We start from the raw sequence: 22913 nt of genomic DNA, 5'->3' as shown, positions 1-22913 counted from the left end.
TTAAAATTCATAATAAATCATCGTTAATAAAATTTGGTATTGTGTTCAAAGTGCTTGTCAAGTTAATTCTTAGACTTATTTATCATTATTAGATGTCTCTCTTGTAAATTAGATGTATCTTGTAAATGAGACATCTAATAATAATAAATAAGTCTACGAATCAGCTTGGCAAGCACTTTGAATACACATTAACCAAATTTATTAAATTAACAATGATTTAATCGACATGTAGTGTATATGGCATATGATTCATATGCCATATACACTGGGTGTCAATTAATTTACATTGTTACCATTGTTAACATTGCACCATGCAGAACAGTTTGATCATCTAATCAATCAAACAAACATAAACATATTAGCTTGCGTTTTCAATGTATGTCAAACATATTTCTAGAATATAACTTGATTTATACGTAAGTTTTTATATTTTTAACTATTAAAAAATGGCAAAAAAAACTTAATTTTGTGGGTAGGGGTGGGTTTAATAAAAAATTGTAAATGCTAATAACGAGTAAAATCGTCATTAAGTCAGATCCTACTAGAGATATGACACGACACCCTTTATCTCCCCATTCCGTCGACCTTTAAACACCAAAATTTAATAACAACAATTCCTCTAATACAACAAACTTCCCTGCAAAATTTCCGAAAATTTCAACAAAAAGCACAAGTTATCAAGCTTGAAAGAGGGTGAACAAAATCGTATCACACACGTACACACACTAACATCCATACATACAGAAAAAATCTCTGAACGTTTTTGCATTTCTCGACGTTTCAACCTCCCCAGAGTACAAAAATGTAAAAATCTCGAGGGTCATTTCTTGACCAATCGCCATACTTTCCTTGTTATGTATAACATCCGGAAAAGTAAAATTGAACTTACAAGTTAGTGCGTCTGCTAGCCAATCAGAAAATTACCTTCTTTGCCTAAATTTTTTCTCTTACAAATCATACATGACTCCCTGATTTTTATCAGTTTTTCAATATTTTGAATAAAATAAATTGAAAAAAAACTATCTTTTATATACAATTATATAAATGGGCCCAAAAACTAATTAACTGAGAACATCAAAAAACGGACTGAAGTAACTTTAGCATATTTCGATCGCAAAAAAGTTTTACTCCAGATAACTTATAGAAATATATTAGAACGACACAAACTGCGTATTAAACACGAGAATCTCATCTTCAGAAATTTTTCTAAGCTTTATTCAGACCGTTTTAAAATAAAAAGCTTTAGCTTACGGTCCGAATAAAGATTAGAAACGTTTTAAAACGGTTGATTTACTTTTGAGCTACTAATGGGATAACAATTATTATAGGCAAATTACCATATCCCTATAAACGTTTTATATAATATTAATTATCGCCAAATCTTTGTTTAAGAAGAATTCTTCTATTGATTTTAATCAGTGAATGTTTTACATTAACTTGCAACTTAGCGCTTGTAACTGTAACTTGTAACTTTGAAGTATGAGTACAATCGCAAATGTAGCTTTTCTGAAAAGTGAACACTTTTTGAAAAAGTTATGCAGTACACTTTGTATTAGCAATTATTAAATTAAATACTTAATGATCCTTATAAATATACTTTTAAATTATATCTTTTTAAAAAATAAATTTAATAATACAGTAGAGAGTCGTTAATCCGAACCCCGGTTATCAGAATCGCCGGTTATCTGAACGATTTTCAGTCGGACTGTGCCGTGCTGGATCGAACGGTTTGGATACTAGATTTACTTCTAAAGTATAATTTTCATGTTTTTATATTCTTCAATATATTTATTTTGTTTGTACAAAATAAAGAAATAATTTTTAACAATTCAATAGACTCAATTATTATTATAATAATTTTCATTAGGCTTACAATGGAAGTGTTAAGTAACAATGGAGAACAAGAGAAAGCGACGTGCAAGATTTACGGGCGCTAATGGAAAAAAAAGAAAAGAGAATAATATGTTAGAACATATTCGATTTTCAAATTTAAACAGATTAGTTCGGTTTTTCTCGACCGTTCTTTAGAACATTCGATGAAAACCGAACGATATAATCAGAACACGTCGTGAAAATCGAACAATCTTAAAACATTCGATTTTTAAATTCGACCTTTCTTTAGAAATATTTAGTTTGTTGATGAAATTACTCTTTTTCTTTTGTGACTATAAAGTAATAATTTTAATCTTCGCTATCGTTACTTTTGCCCGAGCAACGCCGGGCCTACCTGCTAGTTTTTATATAATTCTGTTTAAAATATAAATTATTAGAGTAAAATTACGAGTCTAAAAATTTTCATATGGGAATCGTTCTTGATCTAAAGTTTTTATACTAGATATTTATTTCTATTTACTGAATACATACCATGTGCAATTCTAACTGAACGGGATCCAAACCTTCGGGTAATTGGTTCAGCAAGTGGAAGTCGTGACTATTATATTGAGGAGTAAAAGAAAATCCGTTTTGAACAGCTTGCTGAAACATACTGAGATTCCTTTCGACTTCTTCGGGATCCGATAATAAACGGGTAGGTACAACAGGCGCAGTAGTATTTAATGTATGATAACTAGGTGAGCTAGGTTCCACAGGACGAGCAACGATCAGACGTACATGACTTCCAGACTGACGAAGTACCATAGCGACTTGTTCTGATCCCATACCTCGTAAGTTCACTTCTCCTATATGAAGAATGTGATCTCCACTTTGTAATCTACCATCCTATAACAATATAAATAAATATCAGTCAAATAAAAATTAGAGAAATAAATTATTTTGAAAAGTCTTTTATAATAATCAATAAATTTTATAATATTTATGACTCATATTGTCGAAAAAATTATTCATATCTGTAAACGTCAGGAATATGTTTTAATATCGATTGAGATTAAAATTTTTTTTAATTACTTGATTTCATAAATGTTCGCCTTATTACTTTCATTCGTTCATATATAAACATTATTTAAATGACATAAATGATTTAAATGTCTCCTTGTTTAAACATATTGGAAATAAAATGCCAACTTAACAAAATAAGTTTTTCGACATAAGTTTTTTTTTTTTGTCGAAAATCTTAGGCACAATGTTGTTACCCCATATTCTATAATATATATCGGGTGTTCTGAAATCTTCCAGAATGCTCTACAGACTTCTGGACATTTTTAAATCTTTCGGAACGTTCTACAAACTTCTGGAACATTCTAATGTAGCAATTCTTGTTGTGAGATTCAATATGAAGTCATGGTTTGAAGCTCCACTTTTATGGTATGCTTCAAAACATGACCTCATATTGTACAGTACAAGCCTAAACTATAAGTTACATTTGTCAACGTTGAATTTATATTTGTTTCTTTTCGCTTATATTATAACAATTTGTCCACTTATGTTGTAACGTTTACGTGATTTTTGAAAGTCACATGAAACTAAATCAGTTTTACTCCGCATAAGTTATATATTATGTCCTAATTGTATTTACTTGAATCCAGAAAATGTTTTTAAGCTAATTAAATGCTAGTCTTTAATTTTGTCAGTGAAACTTTTAAAAAGTTACAATACTAATCTTGAAAATGATTTTCAAAGTCAACAAAAAAAATCCCATCCCATTCTCCTTACATTGCTTCCTATGTAACTTCTTAAACAAAATTAATATATCTTCAGTATTTTTGAAATTAAAACGGTGCGAGAGACTTTTGACTCACCCTAATGGATCGCTCGGACCGCCGAAAATCATCCGTTATAAAATGAACAATGAATTTCCCGCACACCCAGGAAAATATGTGAAAACATTTCCGTTTTTTTAACATCTATATATAAGAAATATCAGTACTTGAAATTATTCAGTCTCTCCAGATCTCTATTCTTTATCCTATAGAAACACGTATGTTTGTAACGTAGGCTACGTGTAAATTATGCCTTATATGATTGTATATTATGCCATACGTGTGTACGACAAAGCTGGCGAAAACTGTACATACTGTAAGCATAAAAAGAGGCAAATCACATATGCTCATTAGCACTTTGCTTGTCTTCACGATTTGTTAAAAAAACTCGTTCATCTTGGTTCCTTTTCGATGCCGCTTTTCTGTCTATTGAATACAACTATAAATATTACACCGCTTGATATTAGCAATGTCATGTACCGTACAGTACAGCCTGTTCGTTTATGCTAAAACTCGTCAGGAAGGTTTTCACAACTCGGAAATACTCGATGTTAAATTTTCGGCACTACACTTGGACCAGCGATTGAGTGTTCACTAGGTGATTCCTTCTCAACCGTATCAGCCAGCTGACTCTCTTCGTACAACTCTTCAATTGTACAGTACATATCCCAAATGGAACAAGTGCATCATCAAACTCTACAAATTTCCAGAAATAAATATCCCAAATATTAACTAAACGTTGAAAAAACACGAAGTTTACAATAGATTTGGGGTAGAAAAAATCCGTTAGTCTGAGAAATTCGTTGCTTTGCGATCCGTTAAAACGAGTAGAATATAAGATAAAAAATTAAAATTAAATGAACAGTAATTAATATGATATTACTATATAATACAGCAAAACTGCTGAACTCGTAAAACTGTTTTAGGATGTATTACAATATTCGAAATACTGTGCATGATAAGTTAGCAGATAAGATAACAAATAAAAACTTTTTTATAGCTAAACAAACTTTTTGATAAATAAAATTTTTTATAGCTTAGGAAATTTGGAGAATCGATTTTTTAAGCGAGTTTAACGCAAGCAATGAAAGTACATTTTATCATTGAATAGGAAATGACAAGAATCATTTCCTAGTCGCTTCCAAAAATTATATAAAGTATCGCCATGAAACCTCTGCAAATTTGAATAATTGAAACTTTCTAATCGGGCCATATAGCCTAATATTATCAAATGCACGTTAAATAGCACATTAAGTAAATAATTTATTTCAGTAATTTTTTGTGTGAGTTTGTGTACTTGTTTGTTTATATTGCTATTTATGGTCATTGTTGGTAATTAAGCAATTCAAAATCCCAAAACTGAAAATAATAATATTTCAGAAAGCGTGGTTCAATGAACCACGCTGAAAGTTAGATTTGCAAACTCATAATAGTAACTCATTAATCGATTGCATCGCATTATTGTCAATGATATTTCGTAAAAAATACAATCCTTTTCTGAATGTTCATTCTTGCAAAAAGAACACGTATTAATAAGTAGACTAATTGTATTTTCAAAATGCCATCAACCTATTCTACCCATGATTAATGATTTGGATGATAAAATCAAAGGTAAAAATATTCGATAGATGCGGTATTCGATACCATATATACAACAAACAGTTGGTATATGATGTAGTCTTATATCATCGATTTTAATTGCTGATATACGAATGGAAACCAATATATAAATTACAGTAATATTATGTGATAATGAATTTTAACGTTTCCAAGTGTGTTATAAGTTACATAGAGCTCTTAAGATATGGAAAAGTGAAGAAAATCGAATACCATTAACAGCCCTTTGGATGATCACGTTACTTTAGATAAGGGATCCCCAGGGATCATTTTATTGTTCTCCTTAGTGATTATAATGATAAAGGGATGAATCAGTTCTTATAATAACAAAAAAGAAACTTTTTTTCTGAAATGAACAATGAATTAAATGAAAAAGCAAATCTAATTGAATATTGTGCAAGAATAATAAAGATAGCTTATCTTGTTGGAAAATAATTCGAACAGGCTGAGAGAAATGCATAATATGCTGCAAAATTATCTCGAGAGTGCTTATATGCCAGTTGATTTTTAAGATTTAAAAACATTTTTTTCTTTAATTCTTTTTATCTCTAATGTCCTTACTTTTATAAATTTCTGTGTGTATCCTTGTCTACTTGGACCTTGTTTATTAACAGGGCTTATTACACTGGTGTAGTTTCTGATTAGCAAATAGAGGAGATCTTAGTCAAAAAGTCAAAACAAAATATCTTTATTTTCACCAGGTGAAAATAAAGATATATTAGCAAAATATAATCAAAATAGAGATATTTTGACTATATTTTGCTAATATATCTTTATTTTCACCTGGTGAAAATAAAGATATTTTGTTTTGACTTTTTGACTAAGATCTCCTCTATTTGCTAATCAGAAACTACACCAGTGTAATAAGCCCTGTTAATAAACAAGATCCAAGTAGACAAGGATACAAACACAAATGTTTTTCTTGTAATATTATTCATTCAAGAATTAACGATAAATACATTAACATAACAGTAACATATTTAAAGTATAGTATATCGCAATGTAGCTACTAACATGTGACGTAATTATGATTACTTCTCATATATTTGCTTTTATTAAAAAAAAATAAAAAGAAATAGTACTATATATTTTTATAGTTAAGAAGTTATTAACTGTAATTACGTAGATATTTATTAAATGAAAATAAATATTTTAATACTAGGTAAAGTATTTTGAGCTTACAATATATTAAATAATTAAACATTATTTAATATATTGGAAGCACAATATATAAAAGCCTATAGACATTAAATAACCATTATTATATCATTGTCAACATATTAATAGATATTATCAACTGGATTTTTGAACGTAAACCTACTATAATGTCACATGACCACATCAAATACGTCCTAGTACTAGTTACAAATTGTGTAATTTAAAACATTCTTATTGAGTAATTGAACCTTCTCCTTATTACACTAAAGCCATAGTATCATTTCATCGAAAATGTATTGATTAATTAGTAATTTTTTGGCGACATTAAAGTTAACTAGAGTAAACTCGTCATTTTTAATTTTAAAATAATTATATTCAAATGAGATAATGATCACCATTTTCATTTACGAGCAGAATTAATATTTAAAAAGGACAAACGCAAATAGACATTTCATGACACTCAATATAAATTTAAAAACTTAGTAATGGACGATATTATTTTCAGATCCAGATTCAGATAAATAATCGAATGGATTTATTTTGCAAGTTGGCATCATAGTTAGGAGCTATAAAAAAATCCTAATCTCTCACTGCGAATTAGGCTATATGGACAATAGATCATTAAATTCGTAGCCTACATACTAAATCAAACCCAAGTTTCAAAGTTCTGTTATGAATTTTAATGATCAATTTTCCAATTTCATTGGATTTAGACTCAATTCGTTATAAAATTTTTCACCTTTAACTTATCTATTTACGAATAGGACTTGGTCAGTAAGATTGAAACGTAATAAATCCAAATTTTTATTATGTGGCCATGACCATCTTAGCAATCAAATAGACTACTTTCGTAAACTGCCGAATTGCAGAGATTTTTATGGCAATTCAAAGTAGAGTACAGTACTTTATTGTTTATTGAATGCCAATCAGACTTTCCAATATACATAATGATGTATATTGGAAAGTCCGTGATATATATCATACCTCGCGGCAACAAATTTAACCTAATGAGGAATTCGGCTGGCTGCTCTAATGAGCAGCAGGAGTAGAATAATGTCATCATCACTCCAAAGAGAATAATAAACTAATCACAGTAGATGAATGATCCAAACAATTGCTCTATGCTATCCAATCAAACAGAAAGAAGCAAGAAAAACACACTGATAGTACTCTAGAGCAGCCGCTAAATTCGACATAACTAAACAAGATCTGATTAACAATGCGGTCAGCAAAATTTAAAAAAAAAATATTTCCGGCAAAATTATATGAAAAACATGTAGATCTAAATCAAACTCAAATTCATATCTTAAACTTATCTTTGTCTACTAGTACTTTATCAATTAACAGGACTTATTATACCGGATTTATGGATACAGCAATTAGGTCTTACAGATCAGAAATAATACTGTTTATTTAAATCACCTGTGATTTAAATGATTGATAAAGTACTAGTAGACAAAGATAAGTTTAAATTAAGTTAAGGACACAGAGGCATATTAATCAAATTCATATCCTTTAGGCTGCAGTAGATATTAATGACGACAATACGGTCTGTACTATTTTCTTTATCGGTAAATCATTATATATACAAGCAATGGCAGATACAAAGGAAGGTTATAGGTACTTAAAGTCCACTTCATTAACCAAAAAAAAAAAACTTTAAATTTTTTTGTTCGATTGTTTTTAAAACTATTCATGATAACAAATATGGTTTATCGTATTATCCGCAATACAATCGTTTTGCACATATTAATAAAAATTACTTATTAAGTATTCAAATATTTTTAATTTTTGGCCTAGGCCCCTTTGAGTACTTCTGGATACTCTTCAAGATTCAATTACAAATTTATTAATTCGTATTACCTGTATATATATTTTATTAAAATAGAAAACTTGTGATTATGCTTATAAACTAAACAGTAAATGCTGTATATACCTGTATACATTACTATCTTTTTAAAAAGATATACAGTAGTAGAATTATTGTATATTGATTAAATTTATGTTGTATTGTATATCGATAATTCTCATTTGTAACTTCGATTAACTCCCCATTATAAAAATCCAGCAACGAGTTGCTTAACTTTCCCGGCAACATTTAGTGGCGCCATATGTTATCATATTTTATTTTTAAAAAAACTTTTTATGTTTTTAACTATTAATAAAATGACAAAAAGTTTAATTTTGAAGGTATGGATGAGTTTTATAAAAAAACTGTAAATGCTAATAACGAGTAAAATCGTCATTAACTCTGACCCTACTCCAGATACACACGACTCCCTTTATCTCCCCACCCCCTCGACCTTTAATCGCCAAAATTTAATAGCATCAATCTGCCTAATAAACAAACCTCCATGCGAAATTTCAGAAATTTACGACAAAAAGCACAAAAGTTATTAAGCTTCAAACAGGGTGAACAAAATCGTATCACACAAACACACACCACATACATACCGGAAAAAACCCGAATTCGTTTGCATTTCTCGACATTTCAAAGTGTCTTAAGTCCAAAAATGTAGAAATCATGCGAGATCATTTTTGACCGATTGCCATACTCTGCTTCTGTTATATATAACAGCCGGAAAAGTAAAAATTACAGGAAATTATAAAATTAAATTAATAAAATTTTCTTATTAAAAATTATTTCTAAAAATAATTTAATAATAATTTTAAAAAACTACATTAAAAATCTAAAGCATTCGTTTAATGCGAGTGAAAATAAAATTCAAAAAATCGTTAAATGTTATGATCATTATAATTATTGGAAATGCAATCTAATTAAAACATTTATTATATAATTCAAATTTTTAAAAAAATTTTATAAATCTTTATATATTGAAGAGACGTTGACGTCCTTAATGATTACCTCCAAATATAACAGAAAATTTTCAAAATCGAACATCATCTTTATATAATTATTATTGTATTTCAAAATTATGTGATATAATAAATTAATTTTTAATGCATTTAAAAAATAAAAAATATAGTTTGCCTAGGAGCAGAAAATATTCTGGTCAAACATTATAATAAATACTATTATTAAATGTCTTTATTAAATAAAACGTGTGTCAATAGCACATTCAATTCAAAATTTAATATTAATATAACCCAAACCCATAAAAATCCATCATAATTTTAGTTAGCAAACATTTATGTTTAATATTTGTAAAATTATAATATTCTAATAAAATACTGTATTAATAATATATAAATATTCATTTGTTTTATTTTTCTATACAGCCTGAATTTTATATTTACATTCACAAAAATATAAACAGAAATTTCGTATAAATCCTATTCTAGCCCTAAAAAATTTAATCTTTATTTAAATATATATATATATATATATATTATATATATATATATATATATATATTTAAATAAAGATTAAATTATGTTATATAAAATCTGTTATATATATATATATATATATATAACAGATTTGTTCAAGTAACGATGAAAATCTAGTTTTTTATTAAATAAAAATAAAAGAATTTCAGTCTATAATTTGAAAATAATAAATCGATATCGAATCGTATTCTCATACGATAAAAATTAAATTTTTTTCTCTTATAAAAATTTATTGCATCGAATTATTTAATGCAAATATTATTTTTAAACATGTTTTTATTTAAATCTAATGACTCCAAGACTGATAATTTTATCCTCATTCATTTCTTCGCTTTATGCTTAATCCACGTTTAATTGTCCACCTCCTTTTTCGATAGGAGAATTATTCTTATGCATTTACATCAATAAAGTCAGTGCCGTAACTAGGCAGGGGCAATAGGTGCACCCGCACAGGGCCCACTTGAAAGGGGGGCCCAAAATGCATGTATTTGTTTTATTTTTTTCCCAAATCTAATTAATTAAGGGACCTAAATGTAAGTTCTTGCACAGGGCACAGGAATGACTAGTTACGGCACTGAGTAAAGTTTTTAAAGTTTTTCCCAGAATCTAGCTTGTAATTCTTGCAAATTAAAATAATAATAATAATAATAATAATTTGGAAATATTACAGATCAATCTCAATTAATTAGGTACTCTATATACAACATTAAAATTCTAATTTCTAGACAGAAAATCCAATGAAAATGAAACATTTATAAATATCAGGAGCTATATTATTATCTCGAATGATAATAAACTATGTCCGTTTATAAATCTTCATTTCATCTATATCATTTCGGAGGGGAACAAACTAGACTGTGAAGAGAAGACAAATTAATGATATTCTCCATACATAATGTAATTCAAAATTCTAGATAGAAAATCCAACTTAAATATTTATAAGTCATCATTCAATCTATATTATCTGGGAAGAGAACAAACTAGATTATATATAAATTTGATCCACACAAACGGAATTAAATTTGTTCAGAACAGAGAGAAAAAAATCTTAAAAAAAATATATATATATATATATTCTAACTTTCTCTTCTCCAAACATTAATAATTTATTATTATTATTATTTTTAAATCAAATGTTTATTATATTTTGAATTACTTAAAAATATATACGCCATTAATATAGATTTTTTATAGCATTAAAGAAGGCAGCATTTTTTAAAATAAATATTTGATTATATTGATGTTCCCTCCTTTATGTAGTAAACAGGTGATGGAAAAATTAATAAAGAGCACACATCCTAAAATCGAAACGATCTCTGACATTTAAAATTGAGGAAAATTAAAATATAATAGAAATCAATAACGCAGAATAAAATAAAATATAATTAGGTTATGTAAAAATATAACACCAATTCATCAATTAACATTCAAATTTAATTGCTAATTAAATAACTATTGTGAAATTAAATATTTAACCTTACCAATATTGGTTAAAACGATTTAAAAAAGCAAAATATTAATAATGTTTATATGCAAATTGAATTTTAAGATCGTAAAAACATTCAACGCTAACTGTTGAGTAATCGTTAATATTTATAACTATATAAAAATCAAACAGCTGATTTCGACCTATCTGCTAATATTGATAAGGATTTATATTATTTACTTACCGCATTTTGGGTAATTTAATAAGTGAATAATTCGAAAAAGAAAAAAAAAATGATACATGTATGAATTTAATTAAAGTACTAGCTTTAAATTCAAGACCATTCCTTATAACCTTGTTCTTAAGGATAACCTACAAAGATGCTACGATCCTGCCATCTGGTGAAATTAAATATAGTTAAAGGGAAATTATATACGCTATTCATAATTTTAATTATATTTTTTAAATGTATTTATAAGAAATTATTTATTGTTGCTAATTAATAGAACTATAAAAAATAAAGAATAAAAACTTATTTATTATTATTATTATTTATAAATAAAAAATTGTAAGTTTCAACGATATTGATTTTAATAATAAAATTACATCTGTATGTTTCTTAGATATTTACAAAGTTTTTTAGAATTTTTAAATATAAAAAAAAACAATTTGCTGCTGAATTAAAACAGAAAAAAATTATAAACCAAAAAAACTTGGAACTTGTTTTTTATTTTAACGAAAAATATTTTTGAATATTTAATTTAATTCTTGAAAATCTAGACATATATTTGAGTAGTTATTAGTTTGAGATTATTATTTAAAAAGGGATTAAAATATAAAAATTATAATTATAAATCAGAAAAAAAATGTGTTAAAAAAAAAACATTGAAATATGTATTTTTAAAAGGCACAGAATGATAAACGACAGCTTCCAAAACAAATCGTAGAATCTGGAAAAATAATTGAAGGAATAGACCTAAAAATAATTGGATAGATAATGTAAAATCCAATGAGGAAAAAAGCTCTGCTAAAAGATAACTGGCTAGTTAAAAAGAAATGGAAAATAAAAATTAAAAACTAATGTTCATATTAGCCTATTTATTTAATTAAGGATAATCGTCGTAAGAATGGGAAATATCCTAAGAATAAAATATTCCGTTTATAAAGGAAGAAAAAATTTAAATTTCAACATAAAAAATATTTTTTTTTTTAAAACTGTACAATTTTGCTACTTTCAAAATCCATAATTTATAGAAAATATATTTTTATGATAAGTTTTTGTTTTTACTTAAATTTACATAAATAATTTAACCTCTGATTTCCAAACTTATATATATATATATATATATATATATATATATATATATAATGCGAATTTTTTAAATTTAAATTTTAATTTTAAATATTAATAGCACATAAGAATGTCCAGTTTCATATATTTTATAAGAAATTAGGAAGTTTTGTAAGAAGGAAGAAAAACTGCAGTAGAAAAAACTAATTTCAAATGACTATTATTAAACATTGAATATCTATTTGATACATTTTTTTTAACATATTAAAATGGCTGTGGAAAGGACTCAAGTATAATTATGTAAATTTCTTAAATCTACATAATTACACTCCAGGTTTTATAGATGTCTTATTAAATTTTCTTGATATAAAGTCATGTAGAAAAAAAATTAATATTAATGCTAATTTGTTTTTTTTTTGAAAAAAACACATCAAAAATAAGAATTTAACAAATTTTATTCACTCAAAAAAATCGTAAGACTCACTGAGTTATTATTTTAAAATATTTAAACCACAATGGATTTCTTAGTTTTTACAGTTTTATATTATTTACATTAAATATTTATTTCGAATTTATCATAAATTGTCTCAATATAAATAAAATCAAATATTTTTAAATTATTTGATGTTATTTATGCGAGTACAAACTGTATATTTACAGATAGGCCTATATTTTTGTGAAGTAGTAGTTTATATACAAAGAATTTGTGCAAATAAATTTTTCTTTTGTAGATTATATTTCTATCAATACATTCAGGAAAAGATTCGGATTAAACATAAGCGTATAAAGTTTCTATTTTCTTCAATTTTACTGATATTTTTTTTGCTGGATAAGCTCGTTTTTATCAGATTTCTGTTCAAATCGTATTAAGAAATCACTCAAATATGATGACACCAATTTTTAAGTCCTTTTTGATTACCTACTTCATCCTAGTCATATTTTGTCACCAAATTTTAGACTCCTCCTTGCTGATGTCTCCTTTGATCTGCTATCACGGTATTAAAATTGAGAATTTCTGTAAAACAGATGTACAGTACATTAATTTATTCATATTTTCTGCCAAGACGAAGCTAATTTTAAAATCTGGCAATTAAAAAAAAAAAAAAAAAAAAAAAATTCACCGATTTACCACAGAAGAGTAATCTAATGACATTATACTAAGTAATTCCTAGAACCGAAGATGTTATATATCGGTATATCTCTCAGTGATATCTTTATATGTAATCTGTATCCGTAAAGGTTGAATTGCTGCAATTATCCTTTCATATTAAAGGTTCAATTAGAACTCTTCCAACAGAGCAAATTTAGCGTGGCGCTTTAACTAAAGTGTAATTATTTAAATAAGTAAGAACTTGCTATGTGATCATTGATCAAAATACTTCTGCATAATGGTTTTGGTTAAAAAATTATTTCAAATAGGAAAATTTTTGAGAATCTTTAGGACGTCACTTTTCTATCCCACCCCCTCCACAATCTGTTACGAGATTTGTACTGTACAATATCACAAGATACAATGCACTGCGGTAAATTCGAATTCCAAGGGAGCCGAAATTTTTGAATTGTCATAAATGTCTAACGAAGTATTATAGAAACTTAGAAAGTAATGCAACATTTCAGAAATAAGATAAAGAAAAATACATTGTATTTGTTGAATTATAAAAATTAGACCTGAAAACAACAACATATAATTTCAAATTTAAACTTAAATGATAATTAAGCTCTGAGACAATGATAATTAATATTCCAAGAACACTATATTACAAATAAAATATAAGAATATATGTAGTAAAATGTACGATCAAGAACAATTACGTCATTTAGTAAAACCATATAACTCGTATTTACATAATAAACATCCTTCCTAACGCGTAGAAATTTTATTTTTGTTCCAATTATCTGGAAGGTGTTAAAATTCTAATTAAAAACTACGGGAAATCCAAATTAAATATTTCTACCATTAGTGAAATTGAATCAAACTCGTGTGCACGGTTTCCAGATCATGGAGGAGAGATTTTGGCAATAAAAAGAAATAAATCAGATATATATTGATAGAGGAAATATAACGCTGGGAGCGGGAAAAGATGCGCAGAGTGCAAAGAAAAGCACAGTGAATTGGACCAGTGTATGAGTGGAAAAAATGATTCATACTCAACGGTATGCAAAGTTTAAGCGATGGATTTATTGCGTTAATTTCATACATTAATACGATACATAAAAGTAATTAAGTATCACTCGCTAATAGAGGCTTCAAGGATGATAAGTGTGTGATCTACCAGATTAGATGACTTACGGCTTATGCGCTACATAAATTTCGCTATTTTTTCCAATCGAATATGTTAAAAACATAATTTTTCAAAACGTTTCACAGATGAATCTTAAATAACGTTTACTTCAAAAAGTTTATCAAAATTTCAATAATCATCATATTCAATAACAGTGCAGTTTCTATACATATGAATAATAGCGAAGATGAGGCCGAAGTTTTAATTAAACGCGAAAACGTGTACTGTACGTCGGACGTTCAGCGCCGCTTTCCTGTAAGCCTAAAAGTTTGACAATGGCGTTTGGAAAGTCACTGGAATCATGCTCGACATTGCAAACGCCATTGTTAAACTTCTAGGCTTATAGGAAAGCGGCGCTGAACGTCCGACGTACAGTACACGTTTTCGCGTTTAAAACTTCGGCCTCAACCTCGCTATTATTTCTAATTTTATGATAGCACGAGAATTACCAATAAATGAAGTATTTTCTCTAATTTTTCCACAACAACTTTCTATTTTCTTATCAGAATATTTCACATATATGGCTTGGAAAATAGGATGATATCGTTTGTATTCCTTGCTATATCCGTTGATTATTTCTGAGTCAACAATATTAAAACCGTTACAATAAAATTATTTTCATAATTAAAAACAAAATTATTTGTTAACGGTGGCATATCCACGAATTAGCATGTCAAAAAAAAACTAGAAATAGATTTGTGCATAAAATTCTCTTTATACGTAAATCTAAACAGATTTATACTCGTATAAATAATGTTTGATTTATTTATCTTTACTCAACTATGGGAAAAATCACACAAGTAAATAATGATTTATTTTAAATTTTTGGGTAAGAATCGACTGCCTCTACCCCTTCTCTCCGAATACGTCTATGCTCGAAACGACGATTTTAATACATTAAATTTTCACGTAAATTCCGAGGAAGAAAAAAGCAACGTTAATTTTTCACGCTTTATTAAATTTTGCGTCGATCAAAGGATCCTTCGATTTTCTATTTCCTTTCGTTTTTCGAGTGATGACGAATCCACTTTTCTTTTAAAAGTCATTCGTTGTATTAATATTTCGAAATTAACAAATAAGACTTAAACTGTTATAAACCGCAATGGCAAATGTGGGTATAATGTTAATAATTCCAACAAATCTAAAAAGTATTACGGAAAAAGACAATAAAACGAACATTTAAAGATCGCACACCAGTGACATCGACTGCAGCGTTTAGATGAAAACCCGAAAGCAGAAAGGGGCGATTAGCTTTGCGCAGAGGCGGTATCGTTACCAATGAGGTTTACCCGAGGTGCGATTATTGCTATTTGAAAACTTTAACCAATATCCCGCCCTGAGGTCTTTCTAAGACCGCTGAGGCAATTTTTGTGGCCTTTACGAAGGCCTTCATAATAAATCTAAAATCAGAAAATTCATGACGAAAATAGTTAAATTTCTTTTCTTTGTGTATCGGTATACGAAAAAGAAGTAGGTAAATAGTTAATTAATGTTTTTCCATATTTCTTTTCTATCGAGAACTCCTTTTTCGTATCCAACCGAAAGACGCACGTGTTTTCCCGAAGCAGTTTTCTTTGCCTGCGTAAAAGGTGGCGCTCAACTCAGTTCCACTAGCTGGAGTACTCGATAGAAAAGAAATATGGAAAGACATTAATTAACTAACTATCTACTCATTTTTGTGTGTACCGTCCTTGTAATCCAATAATGATACTGGTAGACGATCATACAGCAATGGTTAGGGAAAAATATTCGTTTATTTATTCAAATGCATTTCGGGTTGGTTTATCTTCCAACCCCTCTTCAGTGCTGTTAAGGAATACAAAATATGTTAAGGTTTCCGACAATATCAAAAAACACATAAATTGGAATAAAACGAACATAAAAACTTACATATTATATGTTGGTACATTTTTTTACAATTACTTTTCTATATTTTAACATAAAGGTGTATTACATTCTCTATAACATAAAAAATTTTTGTGATTTAATACAATTTGTAAAAAAAAATATATATATATATATTTTTTTTGTATACTGTATATACTTATATACTGTATATACTGTATATACTTACATACTTATATACTGTATATATATACAGTAATTCAATTTAGATTAATTATATAAAAACTTACATTCGCAGTGAAAGTGCTATGTTTCTAATGAGGGTGAGTAAAGACTAAAAAGGCAGGTGTTTATCCGGTCGTGACTGTGTTACAGCTTACTGACATGTGTTGTAAAGTTATCCAATACACTTGGCAATCCGAAACAGTGGGGTGTGCTTTAAACGATGTTTAACATATGGAGGTGTCCTTTATTAGTTTGTACCATTGGGAGTTTATTGTCATACCCTCGGAAATATTAATAAGATGCTCTTTAGAGTGTTTTTTAATTTCAATGTGTTCTTTAAATTTCCGTTTATATGGATTTTTCTCAGAATGTAAAATTCTGATATTGTTTTTATTAATTTGACAATTATTTTCAATGGTGTGGGTGTACCAAGGAGAAGTGTTATGTTTAAGGCGAATAGCAGCTGCATGTTCTTTAATTCTAGTTTCTAATATTCGGCCAGTTTCACCAATATAAATTTTCGGGTTTGACAGTTGCATTCTAGTTTGTAAACTGTTCCAATACTTTTAAGGATGTCTGTTCTGTTGCTGTATTGTTTATTAACGTTATGATGGATAGAGATGGTTATTTTGTTGGTCAAAGATAGAGCCAAACTGATGATGTCTTTTTTAAGGATTTTATTGCAGTTTACAAAGATGTTTTTTATATATGGGAAGGGCTTATATAATTTGTCTGGTTTGTGTTTTGTATTATATCGTTGTTTCCAGTATTGTTTTTGCCATGTGTTTAGTTTCGATTTGGGATAGTCGTCAAGTAAAAATTTAGGTACACACAAAATTAGTATATACAGCAACCATACTTACTACGTTAAGTAACTATCTACTTCTTTTTCGTATACCGATACACAAAGAAAAGAAATGTAACTATTTTCGTCATGAATTTTCTGATTTTAGATTTATTATGAAGGCCTTCGTAAAGGCCACAAAAATTGCCTCAGCGGTCTTAGAAAGACCTCAGGGCGGGATATTGGTTAAAGTTTTCAAATAGCAATAATCGCACCTCGGGTAAACCTCATTGGTAACGATACCGCCTCTGCGCAAAGCTAATCGCCCCTTTCTGCTTTCGGGTTTTCATCTAAACGCTGCAGTCGATGTCACTGGTGTGTGATCTTTAAATGTTCGTTTTATTGTCTTTTTCCGTAATACTTTTTAGATTTGTTGGAATTATTAACATTATACCCACATTTGCCATTGCGGTTTATAACAGTTTAAGTCTTATTTGTTAATTTCGAAATATTAATACAACGAATGACTTTTAAAAGAAAAGTGGATTCGTCATCACTCGAAAAACGAAAGGAAATAGAAAATCGAAGGATCCTTTGATCGACGCAAAATTTAATAAAGCGTGAAAAATTAACGTTGCTTTTTTTCTTCCTCGGAATTTACGTGAAAATTTAATGTATTAAAATCGTCGTTTCGAGCATAGACGTATTCGGAGAGAAGGGGTAGAGTCAGGGCCGGCCATCGGGGGGGTGCGGCGGATGCTACGCACCGGGACCCCGCGATTGAGGGGGCCCCAACATTATCAAGAATGCACACGAAAACTTGACAATATTCCTATCGTTATCAGTATGACGAAAAGTACATTTTATCGTAAACATTATTATTGTAGATCTCTGAATTTCGACAATCTTTAAACTAATTCTCGATGATGCGAATGTTTAGTTTTTGTTATTTGATTCGGGGAACTCCCGAGGATCCCCACCTAAATTCGACTTTTTAAAAAAAATTTCAAAACCATATAGCCCGCGTTAAGAAATGAAAATAATACTGTGGCCGTCGGCCATATAAAATTATACGATTTATGTATTCGTTTGTCATAAAAATTTGTCTTTCCACTTTTTTCCCGATACTACAAATATTCGAGTAGAAAGTAACCGGTTTCGACTTATTTCTACTTAAGAAGTAGTTAAATAATTAAGCGATTAGGGAATTGGGGACATAAACAAAACCCCGATGAAAGAGCCGGAATATTACTTAAACAAAAGCTTAACCGAACCAATATACAGCCGAGTATAGTGGGGACTGATTTCTTCGAAATATTGTATTAGATGTAATAAAGACAAATTTTTCCAATTCGACGAGAGTGACCGAAAAGTTGTAAATTTTGGAAATTTCCGTGGACAACACCTGGTCCTAAAACGAATTAGTTAGAAAACAAATGACTTTTAAGTTTAACATATTTAGATTTTTACGGCTATGGTGAGAAACGTTTAAAATTTACAACAGCCCTGTCGCGTCCTTTGAGATATACTAGTGATGCGACAAAAGAGGTATTTGACATTGACCGGTATCAGCACCCTGGGGATTTGGCAGTCCTCTGCAACCGTCTTCGATTCCATCCATTAGCCACTGGTAGGGAGCTATTTGACTAAGTACATTGTTTTAAAATTTTAAAAGTAAAGAATATTTTATATCTTTATGTACTGTACGTTTCTTTGCAAAGCTATATTTAATTATAATTTTCTTTAAAAGTATATTCATATAATTGAAGAATATTTTGTATGTACCAGTACATCCACCACATATTTTATTTCACCGAGTAAGTTTTTATTATTTTACTTTTAATTGTAGCCCTTATATCGTGGCTAGCGATTCGGAATGTAATCGTGATATTAAAAATGCATTTAGAGAAGTCTACGGTTTTTACTGGCTTATCGAATAAACGATACGAATGGAGCCTAGACCATCACTGACGCGCAATTGACTGATTGCCCCTGGATGTCGGCTTCTTACAGAAACACAGCTTCCCTATCATCAAATGTCACGGCACGCCCCTGGTATATAATCGTAGTTTTAATGTTTCTTTTATAATTTCTTCTATCTTTTTTTGTCTGTCTTATTTCTGGAACTTTCGGTCTGACTACAGCCTACAGGTGGGTCCTATTGACAAAGCCGGCGCTTCCTTTGTTTTCCCTCTGTAAGGTGTTGACCTTACAAGTGGTATTACCCGACCGCACGTGGGTCCAATTGACAAGGTCGCGCTTCTTTTGTTCCCACTCTGCTAAAAGATCAATACTTTACAAGGAGCCTCCGAGAAGTTGTGAGAGTTCGAGTTCAGCACGAGAAAGAAAGACGTGTCATACTACAAAACGTTTAATTATTGTTACATCTAATCATGTCCATGCCAAGGAAATATCCCTCTGGGTGTCAAAAAAGAAAATTAGCAGAAAAGAAAAAAGTAGAAAAGCTAAATTTCAAGAAATCACAAGTAGATCTGTTTTCTTGGCTACGAAGTAATTCCAGCAATGAAATTGTTTCGACTTCAGAAGTTACAGTTCAAGCTTCAACTGGAGAAGAAAGTTCCGCACAAACTACACAGTCTTGCAATGAAAATGTTGAAACTGTGAAATTCGTTGAAGAACCGCATGTTTATACAAATATGATCGAATCAGAAAATAACGTCGAAAATGACAATAACGAATATGATCAAATGAACATAAGTGATCCAGATTTATGGCCAAGTATTATAACTGATAAGTTTCGAATGTTTTGTGTTAAAACCGGACCTGTACAACACAAAGGAGTTTTTGCTAAGAATGATGAAGGTAGGTCATTTTCCACTACGTACTACTTTAAAAAAATGCCAAATGGTGAAACCCAGCTTCGCAGCTGGTTAATTTATTCAAAAACGCAAGACTCGGTATTTTGTTTTTGTTGTATACTATTTTCTAAAAGAAGAGGAAATGAACAATCTACACGGTTTATAGGTGGCTATAGTAACTGGAGAAAGCTGTCAACTGTAATTCAAGATCATGAGCGTTCTATTTGTCACTTTAATTCGTTTATTGCTTGGAAAGAATTACTAAAACGACTAAATTTATGTTCGACTATTGATGAAACTAATCAAGTTAATATAAATAAGGAAACGGAACGACTTAAATTACTATTTCAAAGAATTGTAGATGTGATTCTATTTTTAGCATGTAATAATCTTCCACTTCGAGGAACCCATGAAATAATAGGAACGCCTAATAATGGAAATTTTTTAAGTTTAATCGAATTTTTAAGTAAATACGACTCTGTGTTAATGGATCATATAAACAGAATAAAAAATTCGAAAAATAGAATTGTGCATCATTTAGCACATAGATCACAAGAACAAATTATTTCTGCGTTAGGAGATGAAGTCCTTAACAAAATTAAAAACGATATAAAAGCAGCCACATACTATAGTGTCCAAATGGATTGTACTCCTGATATTTCCCATAAGGAACAAACTTCAGTTATTATTAGGTATGTAAATTTTGAAGAGAAAAGATTAATTATAAATGAGTCATTTATAAGGTTTATTGAAGCAACTGATGTGACTGGAGAAGGACTAGCAAAAACTCTATTGAAAACATTAAGTGAGCTTGATTTAGATATTATGAATTGCAGAGGGCAGGGATACGACAACGGTAGCAACATGAAAGGGAAATATAAAGGTGTACAATCTAGAATAATTGCTCTAAACCCTCATGCAATATATGTGCCTTGCCTATCACACTCTTTTAATTTATTAATTTGTGATGCCGCTTCCAGCAGTATATATTGTAAAAATTTTTTTGGGATATTGCAACGTTTATATTGCTTATTTTCTGCATCTACAAAGAGATGGGAAATTCTACAAAAACATTTAAACATTACTCTTAAACCATTATGTGACACTCGTTGGGAAGCCAAAATAGATTCGGTTAAAGCAGTGTATACACAGTTTGAACAAACTTGTAATGCCCTAGAAGAATTTATTTATGTAAGTAACGATAATACAGCGGTATCCGAAGCTAAAAGTCTATTGGATTCAATACAAGAAATGCCATTTATTTTATGTTTAGTAGTATGGTTTGCAATGTTGTCTAAAATCAACGCAATCAATATACTATTTCAAGCAAAAACAATTATTCTTGAGTCGGCTTTTAATTTAGTCAATAAAATTAAAACTGAAATCCAAAATTTAAGAACAAAATTTAACACATTTTTAGACGAAGCAAAAGTGCTAGCACGTAATTTAAATATTTCAGAACATTTTCCTGAAAAACGAATACGAAAAAGAAAAAGGTTATATTCCGAAATAGCAGAAGATGAAGTTATAGAAAACCCGGTAGAGGAATTTAGATGTTATTTTTTTTAACACTCTAATTGATACGGTTATTGTACAAATAGAAGATAGATTTAAAAGTATACCAAATATTATTTCTGATTTCAAATTAATCACTGATATGAAAACCTTAGAAAAACATGAATTAGAAAAATGTTCCAAAAACTTTGTAAATTTTTATAACAAAGATGTAGATGAAAACCTAATCCAGGAAATTGGTTTGCTACGGGATTTGATTTTGAATGAAAGGGATGTAAATAACGCACAAGATATATTGCAATACATACTAAATAATAATTATAATGAGTTATTTCTAAATGTATTAACTGTATTAAAACTTTTCTTTACGTTGCCAGTTACTATAGCAAGTGCTGAGCGCTCTTTCAGCAAATTAAAATTAATAAAGAATTATCTTCGATCCAGCATGTGTGCAGAACGCTTAAATGCACTTGCTATATTAAGCATCGAAAAAGAAATTGCAAAAAATTGTAATTTTTCTGAAGTAATTAATGTATTAGCAAGAACAAAATCACGCTTTAAATAAACATGCATTAATATATGTTCGTGTTTGTAAATTTTTTTATTTTAGAAAAACATTTGGGCCCAAATAGTTTCTTGCACCCGGGCCCCTTTATCGAGAAGGCCGGCCCTGGGTAGAGGCAGTCGATTCTTACCCAAAAATTTAAAATAAATCATTATTTACTTGTGTGATTTTTCCCATAGTTGAGTAAAGATAAATAAATCAAACATTATTTATACGAGTATAAGTCTGTTTAGATTTACGTATAAAGAGAATTTTATGCACAAATCTATTTCTAATGCTCTTCATATACTACTGTCAAAAATATATTCAGTACAGTACAGTCAATTCTGTTTAATAAGTATTATAGTGAATGATAGTGAAACAGAATGTAGTGGGGATA

General features: G+C 29.1%; 1 protein-coding gene, 1 long non-coding RNA gene and 2 other non-coding genes across 6 annotated transcripts in view; 2 read left to right on the top strand and 2 right to left on the bottom strand.

Moving 5' to 3' along the window:
* Nucleotides 1–22913, bottom strand: part of LOC136976540 (multiple PDZ domain protein-like) — a 289818-nt gene that overhangs the window by 215527 nt on the left and 51378 nt on the right. For 2 of the 3 annotated variants that reach the window (XM_067271850.1, XM_067271852.1), the window contains one exon: nucleotides 2365–2718. In XM_067271850.1, the coding sequence (XP_067127951.1) occupies nucleotides 2365–2718 (354 nt within the window). Of the gene's footprint in view, nucleotides 1–2364; nucleotides 2719–11452; nucleotides 11592–22913 lie in introns of those variants that run through there. The other variant, XM_067271853.1, reaches the window with a different exon arrangement.
* On the top strand, nucleotides 16031–16167 carry LOC136976582 (U4 spliceosomal RNA). Its single transcript, XR_010880957.1, has one exon. It is a non-coding gene; the product is annotated as a U4 spliceosomal RNA (small nuclear RNA).
* On the bottom strand, nucleotides 17819–17955 carry LOC136976581 (U4 spliceosomal RNA). Its single transcript, XR_010880956.1, has one exon. It is a non-coding gene; the product is annotated as a U4 spliceosomal RNA (small nuclear RNA).
* Nucleotides 18416–19708, top strand: LOC136976560 (uncharacterized). The gene is made up of 2 exons (XR_010880946.1): nucleotides 18416–19309; nucleotides 19386–19708. It is a non-coding gene; the product is annotated as an uncharacterized lncRNA (long non-coding RNA).

The sequence above is a fragment of the Centruroides vittatus genome, unplaced genomic scaffold, assembly GCF_030686945.1.
Source record: "Centruroides vittatus isolate TY-2023 unplaced genomic scaffold, ASM3068694v2 contig_401, whole genome shotgun sequence".
NCBI lineage: Eukaryota > Metazoa > Arthropoda > Arachnida > Scorpiones > Buthidae > Centruroides > Centruroides vittatus.
Note: the sequence above shows the minus strand (reverse complement) of the source record. Positions and strands in the feature narration are given on the sequence as shown.